At 46.0% G+C, this 20,945-nt stretch overlaps 1 protein-coding gene across 17 annotated transcripts in view; it reads right to left on the bottom strand.

The window, feature by feature from the left end:
• KALRN (kalirin RhoGEF kinase) overlaps positions 1-20,734 on the bottom strand; it is a 668,360-nt gene extending 647,626 nt beyond the window's left edge. For 13 of the 17 annotated variants that reach the window (XM_070466100.1, XM_070466108.1, XM_070466101.1 and 10 more), the window contains exon 1: positions 20,281-20,734. In XM_070466100.1, the coding sequence (XP_070322201.1) occupies positions 20,281-20,353 (73 nt within the window). In that variant the 5' untranslated portion in view covers positions 20,354-20,734. The remainder of the gene's footprint in view (positions 1-20,280) is intronic. The other 4 variants (XM_070466116.1, XM_070466117.1, XM_070466118.1 and 1 more) reach the window with 1 other exon arrangement.
• Positions 20,735-20,945: the final 211 nt, after the last annotated feature.

Raw genomic sequence — 20,945 nt, 5'->3', positions numbered from 1 at the left:
ACACACTTGGCTATGGGTCTGTCAGAGAGGACCTTAGCTGGGAATCTGCCTTGGTCTTGTCATGAGGGCAGTTAAAACCCAAGGAGAAATCACAAACATGCTTATTCAATACCTACTGTGGTGCTAGATGGAATAGTTAGGGAGGTCTAAAAATTATCTCTATGTGTAACAAGTCAAATTAAGTCTTCTAAACAAACTAGGGAGGACTAAAACTAGGTAGAACAACTGAATGGCTGTAAGAGCTCAGTAACTAAGCCAGAGCAAAGAGAATAACTTAGACAATCTCCTCTTGGATTCAAGAGACATACTCAGCGGCATCAGGAAAAGGGCAGAGGAAGGTTTTAGCTAACATCAGCAGACTTTGGTGAACCCTGCACCCTTCAGAAGCCTAGTGGTCCTGGCTCAAAAATCAGACATTACAGTCACATTCTATGAGAATTTCTGTTTTTGTTTAGTCACTCAGTCATGTCTGACTCTTTTGCAACCCCATGGACTGTAGCCCACCAGGCTCCTCTGTCCATGGGATTCTCCAGGCAAGAATACTGGAGTGGGTTGCCATTTTCTTCTCCAGGGGATCTTCCCAACCCAAGGACTGAACCCACCTCTCCTGTACTGCAGACAGATTCTTTACCACTGAGCCACCTTGGAAGCCCATGCGATGAGAATTACAGAGCACTCAATTGTATAACCAAGTCTGGAGTGTGCCTCTGCTAGAAGTGAGGCACTATGGAGTCTGTCAGGAACTGCTAAAACTCATTTCTGTTACCAATTTATATAAAAGCTTTTGGCAAATAAAATTCACATCCCACCACCCTCCCCCAAAAGTAATTGCAATACCAAATAATATGGAAATTTAGCACTTTTACCCTTTGGGATGAGGAATTCATTAGGCTTCTTCTTAAAGTTCCAAAGGTCCTGAGGTTAATGGTTAACTGAATGAGCTAAGATATTTGCCACAACCCCACTAATTAAAGAGCTACATTCAACTAGACTATAGACAATAGACTCCTAGAGAAACTTTGGCTAGACCTACTGACAATCATAACCCACGAGGTTTACCTTAAAGTTAGTAAGCGCTAAGCAGGACATCCAGAATTCCATATTATAGGAAAGGAATACACATCTATTCTTAGGGAGACTTTATCACATACTCACAAAGCTCATACTGACAAGAAACTAATTAGTTCATCAGTGGACAGTACATTCCAAACCAGCCTGCTGTTCACAGGTCAGTAAATCAATGGTTCCAACTGTGGGAAAGATAATCTGAAAGTCCCTGGTCTGGTGTCTGGACTCAGTCAGGCACAGTGTGGAAGGTCAGCCCTCTGGCACCATGAATCTAGGGGCCACCTGTTAGGAAAGTCCTGAGGGGTATATTCTGAGGGTTCCAGAGTCTGCAGGGAAGCACCAGGACTGGGGCAGAAAAGAAAACCACCCCAGAGGTCTCTGATGCTTGCACACACTCAGGCAGAGAATGATAGCACATTCTCCATTTGCTTCCAGAGGCTTCTGCAACCTTTTAAATAAAGTAGCAACAGGAAGATGGGGCATAGAAGAGGAAATGCTACCATGGCTGGTGCTGAAAAGACTCGAGCCTCTCATAGGCAGCTATCTCTACCTAGTCTCAAGTTTTCTTGTTGCCTAGGAACAGTCACAAAGCATGCTGGGAAGGGTAGCTTAAGCATCCAAGGGCAGGCTCGGTGGGTTCTCTAGACCAATTCTTGACCCAAACCCAACTTTATTCATCTATCTGAGCTTGCATTTGGCTACAGGCCTGGGGATATCCCCATTTTGCACATGGCAGACACTCTCCCTAGGAAGGAAAAAAATTAATTTGACACAAGCAATCAATCCCACTGGAATGTTTGCACACACTGAGCCAAGCAGAAATGGATCCTAAAGGGAGTACTTCTGGGAGGTGATGGGAATTTTAATGCTGAAAAATGATACTGTGTCAAGAACCAAGTATGATGGAGGAAGCACACACATTTGTATCCAAAGCATGAGTAACACACACACACATGCACATGGCACATATATACACATAGGCAAGTACACTCACCAACCTTATGGGGAAAGACATCTGGGTGTATAATTGTCCAGGCTTCCATCACTCTGTTTATTTTTTGTATTCAAAATGTTTTAAGAGATTGAAAAATACAGCAAGTGTTAAACCCCTTTAAAGTAGAAAGTTAGAGAAGCTTGTGAAATGTTCCTATGATTCCAGTGTGATTCCTGAGGTGGCAGGCTTGGTGAAAGCACCCACCACCTCTAATTCCCCATGATCCCACAAAACCCTCTGCCTTTGCCAGGAATTCCCTCCCTACCCTGTCAACTCTGGATAATGAGAGCATCTTCCAAATGCATTCAAGCATCTCCTACTCTATGACCACCACCACCACCACATCTGTGAAAATAGGCTTCACCATGCTCTTGTTTACGTCCCTGAATTCCACTAGTATAGTCATTTCATATACTTGGAATGTTTCAATGTACTTAAAAAAAAACTCTAATGTTTCCCTATATCAAAATGTGAGTTCTCTGAAGGTCTAAAGAATGTGAAGGAAAGAAGATGGAGTTCTGGGAAGAAGGAAATGTAGAAGAAAGCCAAGACAGTAGTTCAATTACCCAGTGCCTCCTCTTGAGATGATGTAGTTGGGCTGGGTTTGCACATGCCCTGGGGAAATGAAAACTTTGGACTGCTTTCACCATCTTCTCTAGGTGACACAAAGGAAAAGTTCAAGGACATGAATTGGCAGAAATATCATTAAGTCAGTCCTCCTCTTGCCTTGAGAGAGCTGGCAGAGCAGCTCTGAGGGATCCCTGGTAAGAGCATTCTCGACGGTGTTCATACGCATCCCTAATGACAGACTTGGGGTCCAAAGGAACAGACTGAGAAGTGTAGGCTTTTCAACACAGACCCAGAAGTCCCAGAAACAGGGCTCCTCTTTCAAAAAGTTCTAAGAGCCAAAACAGTTTTAAGTTACTGCTGACCATCAGCTGATTCTCAGGGGAATTAGAGCCCTTGATCACCAAGCAAGGATGTGGGGTCACCTGTGAGCTCTGGCATCAGGGTTCTGACCTAGCAGTCTAGAGATGCTCAGACAAAAGGCCTCAGAAGGATGGAAAGCCTTCAGGGAACCAGGGTATAAAGGTCCTGAGACTACTTACCTCCTGGTTTCCATCCCTGTTGGCTTTACCATGATCCAGTTAGCTCAGAATGTTAAAGATGGAAGATGCTTTTGAGACCACCTCACTCACCTCCCACATGGGTCTCAGAAAGGGAAAGGGGTTTACCACCCTCATCAATCACAACGCTGGGCTCTGGATGTCCAGCCCTTCACTCTTTCCACTTGAACCTAAACACCTGACACCACCATTTGCCTGTTTTGTTAGTTTTTCCTGGACTGTTTGGTTTGCCAGTCTCCCAGTTTCTGCCACCACTACTGGGAATAGAGTTCTCATTCACCCTGGTCAAATAAGAAATAATATTCATAGCTACTAGGGCTACTTGAGCCCCAGAGCCCTGGAGCCAAGAACAGTGCATAAAACACAAAAGTCTTCCTGTGTTAAAAGAAGCAAAAGAGCTTTGGTTAAAGAAAACAGCCAATAAACAACTCCATGGCAAAAGACTCAGAGCAACAGTCCCAAACTGAACTTCATTTTTCTACCTATTTATGATGTATTTCAATTAATCTTATTTCTATAGAATACACATCATGAAAACCTAGGGTGATGTTAAAGGAATTAGCTTTATTTGGAAAAAGCAAAACTGACTGCAATTTGTCATTTTAGGAGGCTGAAGAGACTCAGAAAGCAGATCCTAGCAAGGTAAGAGGGAATCCAGACCCATTAGAGGCCCCTAACTCAAACGTTAGTCATATGCACCAGAGAGAAATGCAGGCATCAGCAGAGCAGCTCTGTGAGTAATTCATCACCACCCATCACCCTCCTAAAGCTGGGAGCCCCTTGAAGATAAAAGACTGTGCAATACTCCCCTCTGGACCACAGCGCACGGGACATAAGAAGTGCTCACTAACTGCTTGCTGGGAGAATCAACAATGCCTTGTTCACATGCTTAGGAGAACATACACACCTACAAGTATGTAGACAGAATCCCAATGAAGACAGTCTTAGAATTAAGCCCCATTTCTAAACCTTTTCCCCCCAAAAGTATTATTTTAACCGGGGTAACACTGTTCAAAATACAATGTACTTTTCTCTTTTGCATGTCTTTATGTATATTTAACCTCCTCCTTACTCTATCAGAAGCATCTACTTGCCTCAGGGAAGTTCAGGATAGTTGCAGCAGCAGGCAAAGAGAAAGTGTTCGTGTTTAGCTGTTGACATCCTGGGTAGGACTTTTTTTAGTGCTCAGCTTGAATTCTCAACACATTCTTGTGGGAATAAACACACCAAGATCCAAAATGGGTGGACCTGACCATGGAGATCATTTTAAAACAGAGGTAAATAGTACTCAAGATGTCACATTAGGGAGATCCTTGCTGTAAGAGAAGGAGAGAAAGCCCTTTTCCTCAAGTATCAGGGGAATGTGGCAAAAATCCAGTCTAGCAGATCAGACACCATGGTCTCAGCTTCCGCCTATATGCCACCTCAAGGCCCAACCAGAGTTTGGGGTGAAGGGGGCAGCTTTAGAATATAATACATCAACAGGCGTGAAGGCACCTGAGAGCCCTCAGGCCACTCATGGGGTGGCTGCAGGCCTCTAGGAAGCAGCCGTCATTCAGGCCCGTACCTTAGTCCACAGGGTGTGAAGGGATGAAACAGCACTGGCCTAGCGGGTATATAGCTAGACAAGCCAGGCACAGAGGTTCTGACTTTTCACAATTGGCACCCAGTGAGCTGGGGATCTGCACATTTTTTCATTCCTTGATGATGGAACTCAGAGATGCTCAGAGAGCCAGTGACCTGAGCCGGCAGAGCCCTGGGGTCGGGACTAGGAGGCTGCCATGCACAGGGACTTTGACCCCACAGACAAACAGTTAGGACATGAATGTTAGTGCTTGGCATCAGACAATACCCCAGACAGGGATCAGATCAGACCAGTCCCGCCCCTATGAGGCAAAGACCAGGAGAATCCAACCATCATACTATGACTCTCCAAGTACCCCTCTCCCCCTACCCACACCACTATCACCACAAGTTCACAGGTGCACCTCTACAGACCCAGATCAAGAGAAGTGGGAGAATATGAGAAAATCCAAGTGAATGGGAAATTTACCTGTAAGAAACAGTCATCTAAAAAGACCAATCCAGGGGAAGAAAAAAACCACACACACACATGACACACTACAAACTAGCCAAGTTGAGGTGGAGGGAGATCAGCTCCACATTAGAAAAATTTAAGTTACATTTTCTTTGCACATTTGGGTGATAAGGCGTATGCAACTGAGCTGCAGTGTCACCCATCAGAGAAAAACCCATTCTGGGTTTTGCAGAATGAGCCTCTCTTCCCTGAGCCACTCTTCCACTCAGACACACATGTCTCTTTTCCAGAAGCAAATAGAACATATCATGAAATGTTTCACTCTATCCCTGATGCAGCCAATTCCCTACCAGACATGAAAAAACGTACAGTCCTCAAAGGAGGTACAGCTGTCACTCCATCCAAGTCCCCTGGCTCAGCTTGCAACCACACTCAAAACCAAGGGAGAGTCCAGAGAAAGGCAGCAGACAAAATCCCTTTTCACTGACTCAGCAATTTTAATTGTCCAGAGTATTTTCCTTCTATTATCTCACTTTATCTCACATTGCTCCTATGATGTATGGCAGGGCAAGTATGTTTACCTCTCTCTTCAGATGAGGAAAGACAGGTCCCATCTGTAAAACCAGACATTTTAACTGGCTTGGCGAAGTCACAGAGATAATTAGTTGTGGGTAGAATTGGAAACCAAGGTCTCCTGAATCACATCCTTGGATTCTTCTAGCCAAACACAAACTATGGCTTTTGCACACACAGCCTCAAGCACTTCCATACCTGTGGTATTGGAATTAACTTTCACTCAAACCCACAAAACACATGTGGCTTTTTTTGGCTAATTGTGACTGCAAATCTGGCTCCTAAGTCACTTAAAGGCATACAGCAGAAGAAGCCAAGAATGGCCTCTACCATTTATTTAAATGCCATTAATAAAAGCGTCAGTGAACACTGCACAGAAAGTTAGCCTCCAGAGAACAGGACTGACTGTTCTCCCTCCTTCCTGATAATAAAAGCAGACGAAGCATCCTGATCCTATGGTTGTCCTGCCGTCACCTCTGAGAGAGATTAAATAACGGGTGATGCTCTTGCTACTCTTTGGACCAAATAATATTCGAGAACAAACACTGGTCCTCAGAAAAGCTGGGTTATAAATGTCCACCATTAAGAGAATGGTTAAATAAAATGTGGCACATCCACACAACAGAATGTGACACAACTCTTCAAATAAATGAGGTAGAACATATGCATTGACATGGAAAAATGTCCACAATTACAAAGTGATAAAAACAAATTGCAGAATAAAAGGGATAGCATAATTCTCTTTTTTGTCAAAATATGAAAGAAAGCTATGCATTTGTGATAAATACATACTTGCATATGTAACAGGTACCTATGTCAGTCAAATTTATCTTAACATCAGGGGAAAGGAGGGAGAAAGAGCATTCACTTTTCAACATCCTGAAACCATCCTGTACTTTCATTTGTGTAACTATTTCTTACAACAGTATCAATGCCTTTACTCCTCCAGACAACTGACACATCCTCTGTCTTCTTTCATTACCTCATATAAAGAGTATTAGCTTATGAATGTCTCACTTTGCTCAATAGACACATGTATACTGATATATCATACATTTAAACTAATTGAGGGAAATGGTTTCATTTAGGAAAAAGTCTAAATGTCTAAGTAAATGTTCTATGAAAGTATACTGGAAACCAAATCTCTCTAACAAAACCTTGTTTACCACCTACTTAAATTATCTTTTAACTTATAGACAATAAACACATATGAAATGAATCAATGAATGAGTGAAATTCCCTTTCTGATTGACTTCCAATGAGCCATTTTTCTCTGTATCAATCTTCTCCTAATCCAAAAAGACTATAAACTCTTCAGAGACAAGGACCATTTGTTACTCACCTTTAGTAACTCCTTTAGTACCTGGCATAACACTGGGCACATCGTAGACACTCAGTCAATACTGTTTAGTTGATCCATTTGAATGTTTGAACTTCCCTATGTGGATATGAAATTAAAAGATGTTTGCTCCTTGGAAGAAAAGCTATGACCAACTTAGACAGCATATTAAAAAGCAGAGATGCTACTTTGCTGACAAAGGTCCATATAGTGAAAGCTATGATTTTTCCAGTAGTAGTCATGTATGGATGTGAGTTGGACCATAAAGAAGGCTGAGCACTGAAGAATTGATGCTTTTGAACTGTGGCATTGGAGAAGACTCTTGAGAATCCCTTGGACTGCAAAAGAGAGCAAACCAGTCAATTCTAAAGGAAATCAACCCTGAATCTTCATTGGAAGGACTGATACTGAAGCTCCAATACTTTGGCTACCTGATGCCAAGAGCTGCCTCACTGGAAAAGACCCTGATGCTGGGAAAGATCGAGGGCAGGAGGAGAAGGGGATGACAGAGGATGAGATGGTTGGACGGCATCACCGAGTCAATAGATATGAGCTTGAGCAAGCTCCGGGAGATGGTGAAGGACAGGGAAGTCTGGGGTGCTGCAGTCCATGGAGTCGCAGAGTTGGACATGACTGAGCAACTGAACAACAACAACGTGTATTTTTGCAAAAGAAGGGTGTGTTAGTTTTCCAATGCCTATGGGATACTTGTAAGCAAGCAGTAAAAGAGATCCCCTCTAATTAATCCAGAATAAACAACAAATGTTCACTATATTTCACAGTAAATATTGATTTCATAGGTCTTTTTGTTTAAGGTAGAATTGCCTGTCTACACAAAACAGATTCATTTCTTTAGCACAATGTTTCATTATAAAACTCCCAAATGACCTGCACACCAATACATAGCTCTTATAAAAAGAAAAAAATTCAAGCCAACAAATACTAAATAAGCAAGTATATGCAAGGCACTACGTTAATGGTGAGAAGAAGACAGACAAGTCCAAAGCAAAAGGTAGAGCCTACTTGGGAAAACCAGATATGACTGTTTTCCAAGGTGGGGCTTCCAAAACGTCTTGGAGTCATCAATGTTGAGTAAAGTTCTGGAAAGAAACTAATGTCCAAACAAGTCTAGTGTATAGCTCACCTCCACCTTGGACATCTCATCCAAGTCACCAAATAAGGACTCAAGAATCCCCTATTTTCACCTCTACTGTAGAGGTTCCAGGGCTGAGCGAGATGCACAAGTCTGCATACCTAGCTCACTCTGAATTCTACTGGACAGATCACTCTTTAAAGCAATCTCACCCATTCTCCAGAGAATGGATCCAATCCATCTCCTCTCTTTATGGGATCTCAGCACCCCGCAGTCCTTCAGATGATCCTGGATCCCATTCACAGAGAACAATGAAGTCAGTCTTAATAGCTTAATAAGGACTTTACCATCTGACCTGAAAACCTCCTAGTCTTTTCTCACAGCCACAGAGGAAGAGGTGTCCCTCCATCCCAGAGATAACCTCTTTGCCTGGGAACCTCATCCTTTCCTGACTTCTGAAGAAGGTAGTACCCACTCTGATACCCTATCCACACACATACCACTTTCTATCACTTTCAGTGTCTACCACTATTTCCTGCTGTGATTTTTTTCTCAAACACTCAAACATTTTTCTCTCTCCTTAAAGCAAACAAACAAAACTTCACTGGACCTGATAACTTTTTAAAAAGTTATTGAAGTACAATTTTCATGCATATAATTCCGTGTATAAGTCTACAACTCACTGAAAGCTCACAAACAGATCACACCATACCTACAACCAAGAAACAAGACAACCAGTACTCCCAAAATGCCCCTTCAGTTATCATTGCATTATTTTCCCTACTTTTATTAGCAAACCTCTTCACCAATGGCCTATCTTCATTTTTACCATCTCTTCAGGTATTTCAGAATAAGCATCCCCTCGTCCATGAATCCTCCCCACACCCATGCAGATGAGGCTGTTGATCCTTCCTCTCTGTTCTCAATGTACAGCATTCGATCCTTTGTTTATGCGTCAGGCAACCCCACCAGACAGTCACCCTCCATGTCAGAAAGATGATTTCTAACTTGTTGGTATGGTCTCAGCCTGGCACTTAATTAGGTTCATAGCTGGTGTTTGACAGTTGAATATGAATGAATGCAAGAATGAATGAAAAGATCCACTCACTGAAATCTAGTCTTTGCTGAAACTGATCAGTCTCTGTCCAGTTCTCATCCAAAGTAATCATGATATTTAGCTGTCAAAATGCAATGGCTAGGATCATGAAGAATGACTAGAAAATTATACTGTTCCAATCACTGGTTAAGCATTCTCTTTATATCCAAATATTTGAGCCTATTATGTGCCAATGGCCTGGGGTACAGAGATAACATCTTGCACCCAACCTACAAATGAAAGCTGTGACATCACTCCCAATGGCACTCTGTCTTTTCATGGCCACAGACCCAACATGGAGTCCTGCCAATCTTTCCCCTTAACTGCTCCTGAAGATACTCCCCCCCTCTTCCCACAATCTTTCTAGGAGAGTAACAAGTCAGAGACCAGAATCCCCCAGGAGCCCCAGACCCCTCCCCCTAGCCCCCTTTTGTCACATCCAATTAACCATCTGCCATTCTCCTGGGTCTCTCTCTAGGCCCACTGTCCAGCTGCCAACTGAACACTGTGCTTCCCCACCCCCATACCCCATAGACACCCATTGTCCCTGGGCTACAGGGTAAGAGTATAGCCACATTCCCAATCCCTGCCTGCCATGCCCTGGAATAACTGTAACTGCAAGATTAAAAATCACGTCCCTACCTATGTGGAAAGAAAGGAGAGAGGGAGGGAAGGGGAGAAGGAGAAGGGAAAGGAGGGAGGAAAGATGAGGAGGGTATCACAGGGGAGGGGAGGAAGCTACTGAAGCATAATTTGGAAATTCTAACCAGTAATATGATATTCTATGCAATATAGTCTTACTAGTAATATATATAGTCATATTCTATTATATATAGTCATATTCTATTACCAGAAGTATGATCCCATTTCTATTACTATCACAATCTATAGCTACCAAATTAAGAAATCCTGATAGGTAAGGTTTGTTTATTTTTTACCCATTTTACACATAAGGAAACTGAATCTCAGGAAGGCTGTACCTTGTACGAGACACACAGTTAGTAAGTTCCTGTTCTAAGACTCTCTGATTCTGAAACTGAGCCACACCTATGGAAATTTCCACCTCCTCCTACTCCAGGGAATAGAAACCCAGTCCCCCAGAGCCCACCTTTTGGTAACAGGATCCATAGGATCCCCTGGATTCCTACTCCGTCCCCTAGAGGGCCACATAACACACCTCTCTAGATGACAGGTCTCGGGTCTGTCCCTAAAATGAGAGCTGAAGGGAGGGCTTTGGGGCCAAAGGAATGGATGTGCTCACTGGCATCATCTTCTGGTGTGAAGCATTCCTCTTCATGGAGAATGGGCAAGAGGCTCCTCCATGACCCCTGTCTGCTTCCTCTTTGTTTGAGAGCCTCTAGAGGCATTAAGGAAACAGAAAATTCAGAACAGGTCAGTCCCTGACAAAGAGAGTACCCGAAAGCCAGGCATGAACCCTCCTCAGGAAGCTGCCCCAATAACTTCCTGCCTGAATCCTCCTCCTCTGTCCTCTCCTCATTCATCCTCCACCGCCTCCGCCCCCCCACCCTCCGCTCCCCCAACAACTTGCCTTTCTGACTCACACTCTGTAGGAAGTTATTCTACAGACCCCTCTAGAGCCTGGAGCAGATCCCACCTCAACCTGCAAAAGAAAGCCACAAGTACTTCTAAAAGGACTGCTATTTGAGGACTTCCCTTTCTAACTTCTCTGCCCAAGGGGCCTTTTAGAGCCATGCCAACCCAGCTCACCCACTTCACAGCTGCCCTCAGCTTGCACTATCCACCCCAAGCACAGGACCACAAGCCCCTGATTCCCCAAGCCAGGCGATGCTCTTTCTGTTGGGGTTATTGACCAAGCATACGGTGCCCTCATCTGAGCTGCTGGCCAGCCGACTACTTTACTGAGGTCTGCCTTCCCCCAGTCTCCTCCTCTGACCCGAGGCTCACCCCCAGCTAACCTGGAGATCCACCCCAACATGCTCATCCAAGATCTTCTTCCTTCAACTGCTCGTCTTTTCCAAATATTCATTCCCTTCCCCAAGCCTGCCTTCTCCCTCCTCCCCACTCCTAGGTATTCACAGATCTTCTCTACCTAAAAAAAGCCTCCCCTCAACTCTGCTACCCATCTCCAACTACTTTATTATTTTTAACCTTCCCTTCACAGCCAAACTTTTCCAAAGAGTCATCTATATGCACTCCCACCACTTCCTCCCCATCCACTCAACGCCCCATTCCCCTTGAAATTTGAATTCCACCTCCCATACACAAGTTAATGTTATCTCAAAGGTTACCAGTGATCTCCTAGTTTCCAGAACCCAGAAGGTTTGTTCAGTCCCCCTCTCCCTCAGCCTCTCTGCAGCACTAGATCCTGTTGATGGCCAGATTGTTTCCAAGCCCTGCTCTTTCCTGGTTCTCCTCCAGCCCTTCACTCAGGTCTACAGCTCTGTCCTTGGCCCTCTGCCCTTAAGTCTGTATACACTTTTCATTTATTATCTCATCTATTCTGATAGCTCCAGCCACAACTTCTTAAGGATATCTCCCAAATCTATATTTCTGTCTCTGGCCTCCCTCCAAAGCTCCAGACTCCCTCCGCTATCCGCCTACTGATTCAACACCTCCCTATGCTATTTCACTGACACCTGAAAAGCAACATGTCCTAAAGAAAGTTCCCAAATCCTCCCTCTCCTCTGCCTCCCCACAGCTACTCCTCCTCTTCCTGAACTCCTGATTTTCATTTAGGGTACTTCCATCCTTCCCATTACCCAGCTAAGCTTTGAAGTCATCTTTGAGACCTTCCTCTTCCTTAACACCTCTATATCCAAGTTACCAAGTCCTACAGACATTACCTCCATGAGTTCCCTCATAGCCACCCCTGCCTCCCCGTTTCAACTCTGCCATCGCAAGTTCAGACCCTCCTAACCTTTCACAGTGGTCTCCCAATCCAGCTCTGGCTACCAGTTCCTCCCCTGTTGCAACTGACCCCCTGCAGGGCAGCCAGATTTACCTTCCTGATGATATCAGCACCCCAATCGGAAACTTGCAGTGGCTCCTGAAAGCAAACTGAAGAAAGACCATACTCTTTGGCCTGTCATTCAAAGCCTGTGGTTATCTAAGAGTCCAGCAAATGTTTAACAAAGCAATCAATCAACTTGGTCCCCATCCCCTTCTGACTTTGCTCTCCCATTGACCCTCCACCTGAATCCTCTGAGTCATATAAACTGGACAATTGACTGCCCCCAAATATGCCATGGATGGTCGCACCTTTTTTTAACACTGTTCCAACACTGTCTTCCCCATCTAAAGTCTACCCATCCTTCAAGTCTCAAGAAGTAACTACTTCCTTGAGGACACAGTTCATTTTCCACTTTTCACTCTACTTGTCTATCCCTCATATCTGTGTTTTCTAGCTAATATCCAGCTCTCTTCTAATAAAGCCATGGGACAGAAGGGGAGGAGATGAAGCTAATTCTACACCAGTTTCTTCTTTACTTCTTTGTAATAATTCCTCTGTCCTCCCAACTAATTCTCTCTGTTCTCTCACTCAACAGCAGACACAATTTCAAGTAGCTCTATTGATCCAACAGACCTGTGGCTGTCAATCATTTCCTAGTTATTTTGCTGCCAGTCATTCACACTCAAAGGAGTGGCAGGAGGAGTCTGAACAGCATGCAGACAGAGCAGAAGCAGGAACAGACTGATTCACTGCACCCACCTGAGGCTCAGTGGAAGCAAGACCCCCATTCTTGCTGGGCTTCTCTAGATGGTATGGGGCCATGTGGCCCAGGGCCTGAGGGACTGGCATTTTTATACTTTGGTGGAGGAGGAGAAGTGCCCTGATTTGTTGCAAGGAGGGTGCCCCATCCAGTTCCCATGGGAAACCAAACTGAGAAGGATTGGAAAAGGTCCCGTGGAGGTCAAATTTAATAAAAGAATACTTGTTAGAAGAGGTACTTAGGGTAACACAATGTTTGATTTGGAAAGAACTATCTACATAAATTTGGAGAGAACTGTACAACTTATAAAGACCTTCCACATACAGTGTCTTATTTGAGTCTTTCAACAACCCTATAAGGGAACTGGGGTGGGGGCAGGCATCATCCTCATCTTACACTCTAGATGTTACTCGCTCGCCCAAGTCATCCAGATAAGTAGAGAGCAATGGGGAGGGTTCACCTCCTCCTCTCTTACCTGACCTTCTTAGCCTCTTTCACAGGCTTTTTCTCCCTTTCCCATCCCTTAAATTCAAGTGCTCCCTGAGGGGGGGTATTATAATTATATCCATTTTCCTTCCTGCTCTATATTCTTTCTTGCAATGATTTTATACACTCCCAGAGCACAGCACATGGCTGCACTAGGCACTCAATAAGTATTTGTCAAACAAATGACTAAATAAATGAAAGAAAAAGAGCCAAGGCCCAGACTCTAGCCTTCTGATTCCACCCAGGCTCCTGCACATCACTGTGATGCCTCTCCAGCACCCCTTTCACTTCATGTCAAAAGCCCCGAGTGGCCCTTCAGGAGGGTCCCTCAGCCTCTGTGTCGTCACATTCACTTAATAATGAAAACAGCAGCTAAGGACAGCTAGGATTTCTTGTGTTCCTAATGTGGGTCAGAAACCACCCCATGTTATTTACATGTTTTTCCTATTTAATTCTCTCAACCTGTGAAATGAGCATTCTTGGTCCCATTTTGCAGAAGACTGAGGATGACACAGATTATATAATTTATTCAATATTCCACCCTTGATTAGTGCTGAGCCTATCTGATCCAAAACCCATGATCGTCCAGCTTCTTGGCCTTAGCACCACTGACATTTGGAAGCTGTAGAATTTTTTATTGTCCTGTGCATTATAAGATATTCAGCAGTATTCTAGACTTCTACCCAAAACTTCCAGTTGCCACCCCCTCCCTGAGTTATGGCAACCAAAAAATGTCTCCAGACACCACCAAATATTTCTTGGAGGACAAAACTGCCTCCATTTGAGAACCACTAAACTAAACCCTACTGCCTACCTCCAAAAGTGAACTACCAAGTTCCAGAACCAGAAAGAACTTGGAAAAGTAAAAGCATTCATTCTTCAACAGCTAAAAAGGACCTCTAGTCCACCTATTCTGGTGTTTTATTGACACTGACAGTCAGGCAGATTTTTTTCACTTCTCAACTAATTTTTTTCTAAAGCTTCAGTTTATTCCAACACTTCTTCCATACCCCAAGAGATTATCAAATACAACTGGATAGAATGCACCAATAATTGAGTTATTGATGATTGCTGGCATGAGGATAAAGCAAAGCCTCCCAAATCTTATGGAAGTGTGCCTAGGTGTTGTATGTCCTAAAATATATTAATGTAGAAATAACCAATATAAATACAATATTAAAAATATTAACAACATTCCCCTTTCAGAGCAACAAAGTCCTCTCAATACTCCATCAGAAGTTCTTGAGAAATGGCAAGATCAAAAGCCCAAATCATGATGGGTGGAAGTGGAGGAGAATCAAGAAGGAATGGTAAATATTAAATTAAGCATCATGTTTACATTCTGCAGCAAACACAACATCAAAAAGAGATGCTTTTCTTTGCTGCAGAAGAGCGCTCAGACTCCATCCCTTTCAGGTGCCTGACTATGCACAGAAAGGATGATGATATTTACCCCCAAAATTGCACACCAACATAGGGTGTTACTCCAAAATGTCCCTTGTCAATGATCTGGACCTGAAAATGTCCAGTTCTCTAGGTGGCATGGGGTTTTTATTCAAGAGAAAAATTGAAAGACAGGGAATACCAATATATCACCACCTTAGATTCAGCAACTGCTTCTATTTTGCTGTGTTTGCTTTGCCTATATCAGAGAAAGATAGCTTGTTTTGGTTTGGTTTTGGTGACTCATAAGCTTTTTAAAAGACCTTTTAAAGAACAAATCACTTAATTACGTGAAAAGGCTAAAAACAATATAATACCTCTGATGAAGTGAGAAAATGAGTATAGACAAGTGTTGTAGGAATTCGGGGGGGGGGGGGGGGGAGTTGCTCTTGTGGGCTGTGAAAGCTTCCAGAAGAATGCGGTGCTCAAGTTTTGAAGAATGAGTTGCATTTGGAGAGTAGGGGTTAGGAAACATGAGTCAAACTGCCCTTGGACAGTGAGAAGAGCAGCCTGGCTAAAGCTGAGGTGTGAAAGACAAACTTGACCCTCAAGACAGTAGAGGGTCACTGTAGGTTCATAAACCAGGTGTGATGAAAGTTCTGCAACCTACTTTAGGACGTGCAGTCTGCCTGCAGATGCCAATTTGGAGTGGGGGTGAGAGAGCCATTCCAACAGCCAAGAATAAAGGCTACTGAAAGAGTCCATGGCACCATAATGGGTCTCCCGGCACAGGGCAGAAGCCCTGAGAATGAAGAGCATGGACTCACTATGAAAGATAATTCAACAGAGATAGTTAGAAGAGAGACTCCTCAGAGACAATCAAGGTGTTAAATATCAACCCTAGGAAAGGGAAAATGCCGGTAACAGGAATAAGGAAGACAAAAGGAGAAGCTAGTTTAGGGACTTGGAAAGACAGAATTGACTGTGAGGCTGACCAAAGTCCAAGTAATAGAAAACAATCCAATTAAAAATGTCTTGGCTCACAAGACCAAAGCTCAACAGAAATATATAAGATATTTCCACATCGATTTCATTAAATTTATCCTCTGATTTTTTTTTTCCTTTGAGTCTTAGATAAAGAGGTTTCTCCTCGGTTCACCAAAGCCAAAATTTTACTTTTGCTAGGGAACCTCCTCTGTCTCACCTCTTCAGATATCTAACTCCATCAATCTAGCATCTTCAGTTCTTCCTGCCCAGAAGCTCCCTCCCTTCCACATCTAAAGCTGTTCTGACTCTCCAACAAAAAAAAAACGAAAACTCTTTTTCTTGATGCTAATATCCTGTCTGACTAGCACTCAAATTCTTTTTGCTTTCACCAGTAAACTCCTACCCACCCCAAATGCCTACCCGGAATGCCTCTTCTAATACTGTGCTCCCAAGAGCTCACAGTGGCCTTCTTTTTTATCACATCCAGTGACACTTACCTGGCATTCCTCTTGTTCAACCTGTCTGTAGCTTGTCATCACATCAGAACCCACGCTGACTCCCTGGGGTCTCTAGGATCAAGTCTCCTTTGCTGCCACTTTCTAAACAAGGATTTCTCCCCCAAATTCTAACTTTAGCCCTCTCCTCTTCCCTCTATGCCTTCCCTCTGAGAGCAGATGCATTCACAAGCTTCAGCTGCAGCAAGCCTCGATGCAGAAGGCTTCCAAGGCCAGCCCTAATCTCCTGCCTGTGCCCCTGTCTGGAGTCCCATTTCTCCCACAAACTGATTCCACCTGTATGCTCCTCAATCAACTCTAATTTTCCAAATCCAAAGCGAACAGCATTATCTGCCCTGCAAAACCCAGCTCCTATCCTCAACCAGCGTGCATCAATCAAGACACAGTTGGTCCTCTATGCTTTCAACCCAATTACTCCCATTTTCTTGTGGGCTTAATTTTCTTTCCCACCTACAACAAGTTTGTCAATAAATCCCCATATTTATGCCTTTGACAATGCCTTTCTCTCCGAGTGGTCCCTGAGTCCCCATTCTTTCTGCCACTAACCCAGCCAAGCCCCCCTCCCTCAGTCTGAGTCACTTTTGCATTTGGATTCTTTCTCTCTCTTATCAACACCATCTGTATGACCCCCCAGATAAACCTTTCCAAAATCACTTTCTTCAGGATGTGCCCTTGATCAAGAACCTAAAATGACCCCCTACCAATCTTGAATCAAATCCAATCTCCTCTCTCTTGGGCTTCCAAGACTCTCCCTATCTGGTCTTGTCCTACTTAACAAACTCTGTTTCCCATTCCTCCCACCCCTACACTTTCTGCTCCATCTTCCCGACATCCTCAATGCCAATGCCTCAACCTCCCTGAGATTTTGTCCATGATTCTCCTCCTACCCTCCATCTCTCCTTCATAGGCCATCCTCAGTCCCTCTCCTCTGTAGTTCTGCCAACTTCTTATCTTAGAGCACCATAATGTTCAGCAGTTAATTAATCTCTAATTGAGCAGTAATTGTCAATCTTCTTTTAAAAGCTCTTGGAGGATAGAGACCACGTTGAACGTTTCTATCCCACAGCACCCTGGACAGCAGAAGGTTCCTTAGTAGGAGCTGAAAAGTCCTTGTTGGTTTTCTGTTCCCAATTCTGAGTTCCCATATTTCCCCTCCTCTGCCTTGTAACCATGATCAATAAAATTATTGTGACACACTTTCCCAGGCTTGGATCAAAGAGTTCCCAGAAAGACAATACAGAATACACCAGTCTGTAAGATTGGAGTGTGGGGTGTGTGTGCCCTTCTCCGTATGTCTGTCTATCCATGTACGTGTACGGATACAGGATTTAGAGAATGTAGCTTAACCCATGACCAAAAGAACTTAAGTACCAAAATAATCAGAAGAGGACAAGGAACCAAAATGACAGAATTAGTCGAAACATGCCTAATTAGAGGCAGAGTACGCCAGAGTTTTGACAAAGCAATTGCCAGTCTGGTCTTTGTGTAAGCAAAATTTTCCACCAGAAAGTAGGGGTTAACCCTGGCCCCAGGGACCTTGAAAATATGTTTGAAGCTTTCTCAGTGGTTCGACTAAATAAACTTATAATCTGCCCAAACTACCAGGTGTAGAGCGCTATATTCCATAAAGATTGGGGAATCAGAAAGGAGACAATTAAGAAATATGGTCTTTTCCAGGTTTAAGAATCCCCAGGCTAGAGATTGGAAGGGAGTAAGATCAGAAAGCAGAGCACAGAGGGCCACTCAGGCGGGTGGTGATCCTAGACCCTACCACAGATAGCCTGCCTCCCCTCTTATAACTTGTTACACTTTGTCAGTCATTTCCAGTCTTATCTGTTGTAGATTTCACCCTTCTCTGATTTGAAGAGTACATCAAACCTAGCCGACCCCCACCCCCCCCCCACCCCTCGCATAAGGCTCCCCAAGGTGGAAGGAGAATACCCCCAGCAGGATTCCACAGGAGACAGTCCCCAGTCTGTTATTTACTCTGTGATTTGAGCCAGAGCTAGACAATGTAAGTCCCATGTTGTATTTTGAAAGGCCCTGGGAAAAGTAACACATTGGACCATTATAGGTCATTAACACCATTAACACTGTGTGAATTCATTTGTCAGAAATTAGCAAGCATCCAGAAACTGAGATCTGCTCCAAGTGCCTGGGACAGAGAATGGACAGGAACTAGTGTTTGGATGGTAGAAAAAGGGAAGGAGGAATGGGTGCCAAAAGATAAAAGTGGATCCAGAAAGGGAAGGTGGGAAAGCTCATACTTCAAGAGTTTTCCCCAGAACTAAGGAAAGGCAGACTTTTGTGCCAGATGAGAGGCAGGAGTGGGGGAAGGTGGGGGTGTCAGGGAAGACATCCTGGTGAATGTTTCCAGATATGACTTAACCCCCAGAACCTCTCTTCTAAACTATAAACTAAGGTTATAAACTCAGGTCAGGCACGTTTTTAGAATTCGTGCTTTGGTTCCTGGGCAGTGCATGTCTGAGTGTGCGGGGGGCGGGGGTGTATATTAGAATCCACGACTGGGTAAAAGGAACAAGGAGACAAGGCTGAGCCCTGAGAAGCAGGGTAGGATAACAGGGGCTCCTTCTGTTTTCTCCAGGCTCTGGCATCAGCTCCTGTCCTCCATCTCTTTACTCTTCAGACCAACTAGAAAATGAACATATGGGTCGACCAACTCTTGACTTCTAATGCCACAAATCTCCCCAACAAAGCACCCCACCCCTTCCCCTCAGATGACCTCCAGGGCAGGGCAATGAGGTTAGGAAACAGATGGGTGTGCAGGGAGCCTCCAGAGCTAACCTGCTCCTTGACCCCACCAGTTCATGCGCTTTAATCCAATTTACAGAAAGAGGGGGTCCCCATAACTTATTGGACTCTTTGGGACAAAGATTCCAGACAAAATGGTTCCAGATATGGAAGATGGGGAGCTTTACCTACCGAGTTGGTGGAAGCCACAGGTAAAGTGGAGATGGAGAAACCCTGGTCATCAGAGAAACAGGGCCACAGGTGGTGGGAGAGGAGGGTGGTCGGCATCTGCTCTGGGAAAGGGGCTGTGCAGCCAAGAAACCTGCGACTCAGACCCAGGACTGGGTGATGGCGGGGGCAAAGAACAACCGTGAAAGCAGGTCTGGCGGGGGAGCTCTACATACCACAGGCAAGCAAAGATTCAGTGGGTGTGTATGAGGGGGACGCTAACTCACACGTCCAGAATGAGTGATTCTTATGAAAAGCTCCTGCGTTCCTATCACTGGAGAAGAGGAGGACAAGGACGAGGTCCCAGGCGCCCACCGCCCTCCCAGCCGAGTCCGCCTCTTAAGTCTGAGACGCCCGGCTCCTCACAAGCATCAGGCTCCGCGGTCCACCGTCCGCCCCGCTCCTGACCGTCAGGCTGCAGCCTGCGCGACTCCCGGTCCCTCTTCGCATATCAGGGCCCGGGGCCCCCGGCCCGGAGCAGGGGTGCGGGCGCGGGGCGGCCAGAGCCAGGCTGACAGGCGCTAGGGGGAGGAGGGAGCCGAGGGAGGGGCAGGGGGAGCCGGGAGCGCGAGCGGCGCGCTGCAAAGTGATCCAATCTCGCCCCATCCCCGCGCTCCGGGAGAAGGCGGCCCACGGGGACCGCCTCCCGCCTCCCCACACAGACTCCCGCAAGTGGGGTGAACGCCGAGGGGCGCCAAGCTCCCAGCCCCCACCCCTCTCCAAAACGCAACCAGCACTGCCATAACAACAAGAATCGCGGCAACTCCGGCCCGGACGACGAGGGGGACAGCACCCCCCAACACGCCCGCCCCAGCAACAGTCTCGTTCCCCAAACTTGTCCGAGAAGCCGCGTCCAGGGCAGCAGCCCCCCCCCCCCCCCCCCCAGCTCCCCGCGCCCTGCCCAGCTTACCTGTCCGGAAAAAGGCGTCCACGTCCGAGTCGGCGGCTCCTCCTTCCTCCGCTGCCCCCTCCGGGGGGTTCATGACTGGGGGAGGGCGTCCACGGGCAGCCGGGGGGTGGCCAAGCCCGGGGCCGACGGCTGCTTGGCGCCCTGTGGGCGGAGGGCGCTGGGCTGCGGACACCGGGCTTCGAGGGCGGCCGGCCGGGGTGGCTGGGCTGGGGCAGAGGACGCCGAGGCTCCCTCAGGCGGAGGCGCACGGCGGGCTGGGGGCGCCTGCCGCGGGCTCCCCCATGGTCCGCCTTCCCCGGGGGGCGCTGGCCGCCTGCGGTCTGCCCGGACCGGGGTCCGAGCTGCTTGGGCGCCCGCTCTCCCTCAGCAGCGGCAGCTGGCTCTCCTTCTCGCCCGTCTGCCTGTCTCTATTGTTCAGCCCTGCTCGGCTCTCCTCTTTATTTTTCCTCCTCCCTCCCACCCTCCCTGTCTCTCTACCTCCTCCCTCCCTCGCTCTATCGCCCGCACGCTCTCAGCCTCCCTCCCTCCCTCGCTCTCTGGCTCCCCCTCTGGCTCCCTCCGCCGCCGCCGCCTCGCAGCTCCTCCCCCGGCTCCCGCTCTCAGTCCCGGCCAACAATGCCCCGGGCAGCGCCGAGCTCCACTGAAGCTTCGGCCCGGGCCGGGGG

This window comes from Odocoileus virginianus, chromosome 4 (assembly GCF_023699985.2).
Source record: "Odocoileus virginianus isolate 20LAN1187 ecotype Illinois chromosome 4, Ovbor_1.2, whole genome shotgun sequence".
NCBI classification, from domain to species: Eukaryota; Metazoa; Chordata; class Mammalia; order Artiodactyla; family Cervidae; genus Odocoileus; species Odocoileus virginianus.
Note: the sequence above shows the minus strand (reverse complement) of the source record. Positions and strands in the feature narration are given on the sequence as shown.